The sequence below is a fragment of the Loa loa genome, assembly GCF_000183805.2.
Source record: "Loa loa unplaced genomic scaffold supercont3.754, whole genome shotgun sequence".
NCBI classification, from domain to species: Eukaryota; Metazoa; Nematoda; class Chromadorea; order Rhabditida; family Onchocercidae; genus Loa; species Loa loa.
The window spans coordinates 6,586-11,337 of NW_018108934.1; the positions used below are offsets into that span (position 1 = coordinate 6,586).

At 22.4% G+C, this 4,752-nt stretch overlaps 1 protein-coding gene across 1 annotated transcript; it reads right to left on the bottom strand.

The window, feature by feature from the left end:
- Positions 1–61: 61 nt before the first annotated feature.
- On the bottom strand, positions 62–3,109 carry LOAG_12739 (hypothetical protein; the record flags this gene model as incomplete). Its single annotated transcript, XM_003148251.1, has 4 exons — positions 62–88; positions 212–333; positions 764–861; positions 3,039–3,109. 4 exons carry the CDS (start codon positions 3,107–3,109, stop codon positions 62–64), a joined length of 318 nt encoding a protein of 105 aa, XP_003148299.1.
- Positions 3,110–4,752: the final 1,643 nt, after the last annotated feature.

Genomic DNA, 4,752 nt, shown 5'->3' on the forward strand with positions numbered 1-4,752 from the left:
AAATATTTCATTCCTTTATAATTATTTACATTAATATATGTGTACATATCATAACAATAATTCATTTAATAAACATATTATCAGTACACTGATTTGATAGATTCGCTAATTATTTTTCTTCCATCAAAAAAACATTTCAAATTTTCATTCAACTTTTATTCCGTAAAAAAATGTATGAAAAAAAAAAAGTAGGATGAAAAATGTCACATACCTTTTTTTGTACATCTTTATTATCATCAACATTTTGAACATTGAAACTTTTAAAAAATGCCGTAATTAATGGAAGACTTTTATGTCCAGCATATAATGATAACTCATTAGCTGCAGCAATACCTGTAATTTATGCTATTTTTTTTTTTTTTAAATATCATCACAACGATATTTTAGAAGTAAAAATTTGAAAATATTTTTAAACAGTAAAAAATTTTTTTTTTGAAATTAAAACTTGTAATTAAATTTATCACCTCAATTATTATGACGAAAAAGAACTAAATTTTAAGATTAATTATAAAAAATAGAATTTTGGAAAATAAAAATTTTCATTTCAAACTTAATATTTAATCACAATAATGCACCATGAACTTTAACGAACAAATAGATGATCAAAAATAAACGAACCTTATCAATATCCAATGATAAGGAAAATTTGAATGATTATTTCAAGTGCTTACATTTATACTTTTATGATTCATATAATAAATGCATCCTAAAAAGATTTTTTTCGAAATATTTAAAAAAAAAAAAGAAAAACAAATATGCTTACTTCCATCTAGTGTACTGTTTGTATCACAACATGGTGTTTTAGTATGAAGTTCCGCTTTCTTATCACCATTATCAATCCAAATTGTAATTTTTTCATCTCTAAAATATCGCTTGATAGTTAATGATAAAAATTACAATCTACTGATTAATGAAAAAGTTATTAAATAAAATTAAATTTAAAATTTAAATCAAAATGAATAACTTCGCTTTTTTGATTGAAGAAAATTTTGAACAATATTTTCAGTAATATTAATAATGTATTTAGTCCGCATTAAACATTTTTAAATTATTGAATTAAATGGATATGAATAGTGAAGTACGTCAAAATTTTTTTTTGGCAAATTAAATGAAATGAAATAAAATAAATTTACCACTTTCACTTCTTCCCGAAATTGCACTAATTGATGGAAAAGTTATCAAATAAAAATTAAAATTAAAATTAAAATCAAGATAATTTTTTTTTGTTTTTACCGTAATGAAAAGGTGACAAAAGAAGTATGAGTTTTTCGCTGTTCACTTTTTCTGTTCCATTACTGGAATTAAATAATTAAATAGTTTAATTAGCTTATTTGAAATTAATGCTTGGTTACTTTTAGAATATGATTCTTTTTTTTGCATAGTTTTCATTTTTTCTTTTTTTTTTTTTTTGAAAAATTCCTTTCAAATTTATCAAATGATCGTTTTCGTTTTATCATTTACTGAAATATTAATTACAAAATATTAGCTGATAAAAATTAGCAAATATTTGATGCTAATATGTGTTCATGTATCATTTATGTGATACAAATGTCTACGAATTATCAGTTAATATGATGCAATTTAGGCAGTTTATCACTCCACAATTTATTGCTTGTAATGAATTGTTATCATTAAGCATTTATTCGTCTTTTTTTTTTCTGCATAATTTAATTTTTTGCATTATTTGAAAAAGTTATATGCTAAATAATTTCATAAATATATATATATATTTAAGAATTATTAATTTGTTATTTTATGCATAAATTTTACACTTTTTTCTTTAGCTTAGTTAATTATTTTAAAATTTTTCGACAAAAAATTTATTAATGATAAAAATAATAATGAAGAAAATAAAATTTTTCTTTAAATATTTATATAAAAATCGTAAGTTAAGATGATTAAGATAATTTTAGCATGTATAATTAAATTTTCTAATATGTATTTATATTATGACAACTATTACAATATTTAGTAATTAGATATTAATGGATAGCATTAGCATCAAAGGATGAATCATACTGATAGATATGATTGTAATGTTAACATCAGTTTTATTGATCTTTGCTTCCCTATTTCTATCATAAAGAAAAAAAAAAATTTGTTCAATTAAATCATAGATTTGAATTACGATGATAATTTGGTGATAATATCAATACTTTGCAGATTTTAACGGAAACTTAAGTGTTAATATCAGTGTTACTGATAAATTGTATTTCAGTATTGGAAAAGAATTTACTGCCAATGTAAAAAGGATAGAATAATTAATTGATTTAAATAGTATAATTGCCATAATCCAATAGCAAATATTGATGTCATTTTAAATGATAACTTAAGCATGAATGCTATCATTGTACAATGTAATACAAGATTATATTTTCAACTGATATTTCAATTATTTCAATTAATTAACATCCAATTAATATTTTAATTGAATTAGAATTGAAGGAGTTAGCCTGGGAAATTTAATAGAAATAATACAAAAATTTAGTGCAATTTAAAACTTTGCAAGTTATCAAAGATAAATTCTCATCAGTTTTTTTTCCACTTCATTTTTTAAAAAAATTTAAATACCACTAAAAAGTTTATTGTAATAGCAATTGTATGTCATTTTTGGTATGCTAAAATATAAAATAGAAACGCATAAATCTTTTACAAATTCTTTAATTCAAAAAAAATCTTCATTGTTTTAATTTAAGAAATCTTTGTTATTTTGGCTTAAATAAATTATTTATTTGTTAACCACCTAGAAATTCTCAGTGCAATATATAAAATAAAAACCCAGAAAATAAATTAAATTTTTAATTTAAGAAATTTCATAAATAACTAACTTTACAACGATTTCAACATTAATTTTAATCTAATTACAAACTAATTAACTATTCGTTATTTGCTTTTTTTTTTCAAAAAATAAAAAAAAATTTACTAATTGAAAAAAAAACGAAACAAAAGAAAAGTTGCATAAAAGTTGTAACGCGTAAGAAGTTATCTTTTATTGATTATTTTTATAAAAAATTAATAGAAGAAAATAAGGAACTTACTTTGATTCAATGGACATATTGCTTGCAAATGAAAATGACAAAATGACTGATAAGGAACACTTTGTAGGCATCTTATCAACTGTTCAAAGATTCTTTCCGTTTTTTCTTTTCTTTCTTTTTTTTTTTTTTTCAGAAATAGACATATGTTAGTTATATACCTGTTAAATGCTTCTTCTAAACTATTACTATTGTAGCTTTTATATTGAATTATTATTTAATAATATCAAATATCGGATATTATCCACATGATATCACATTTCATCATTATCACTTCAATCATATGAAAAAAGTACATATGTCTATTATTTAAACATTTCGCATCAAATTTTACTAAGAAAATATATTTTTGGCAAATATTTATAGAAAATACACGTATAATTTGCCTAAAATTATGAAACGAATATAAATGAATAAAACAGGGAAGGTAACTTATGAAAAGACACATACTTTTCATATTTGATCATATTTCTGAACAATTAGAAACAAATTAGAAAAGAACTGGATCTAATAATTCATGTAATACCAACAAATAGCCATAATTAGTGGTCAAGTTTATTCCATACTTTTGTAGCAATTCAGAAAAAAAATCATATGAATCATGACGATGGTATCAGTAACACTATGAACTATCGAAGAATTTATTCCAAATAAAGAATATCTTTCAAATTAAACAAAATCCTTCCAGATCTTCCTCTAATTTTTCATAAAATTTTTGTCTGGTTTGATCGATAATTAGTTATACAAAAATTAGCATTCCATTGATATATTTTACACAAAAAGTATAACAAATAAAAATGAAATCAATGCTAGAATGTCTAAATATAATGAATAAGGCATTCAGTAAATTACAAACAAAAATTTCAAACTTAAAAATGAACTTTGAAAAATTCAACAAGCTGTAATCAAATTAAATTTAGAGTCCCTGTTTTAGGTCAAATTTTATTAATTTTAGATCAAAATTGCAAAAGATGAACTAATTGTTAATAAAATATAAGCGCTTCACACATTTCTCCCCTAATTAAATAAAATGATGGAAGCTAAACATCTTTAAAATAATCCTAAAACTTCAATTTAAGTCAAAGTTTTAGGAAATTGATTCAGCGCTGCTATATCTAAATTTGGGAAAAATAATTTCGAAAAAATTTGAAAATTCGTTTTCCATTACATTACAATGATATCTGCTCAATGCTCAAAACAAAATACCAGTCTTGATAATAACTCTCGACATCTCGATATATTATATACTTCCAACACCATTCTCACCCATGGCGTATAAATACACTATTTCCAACACTAAAAACTCTCACATCTGAAAACATTTGAAGCGAGCAATAAAAAATTGATAAGCTGTTAAAAGAATTCTTGTAATTCAAAAGTTCAAAGGTTGAAATTGCCTATTATGGATATGACGAAAACTGACATCTCATAGCTCAAAACATTCAGTTGTTCCTAGAAAATTCATCTTTATTTCTTCCATTTATGATATTTCTCGTTATTTAAGACGATTCTCTAAGATTCTATGAGATATTTAACAGGAAGATTTTAGACATCCTTAATTAACACATATTAATAAAATCACATAAACTTACATAATCAGAAACTTTCCGAAATGGCAAGATTCGATGTCTAATTATTAAAAATTAGTCAATTTATACTAAAACTGTTCCAAATGAAAAAACAATTATAAATCACAGCCTTTAAATATAATATAAAT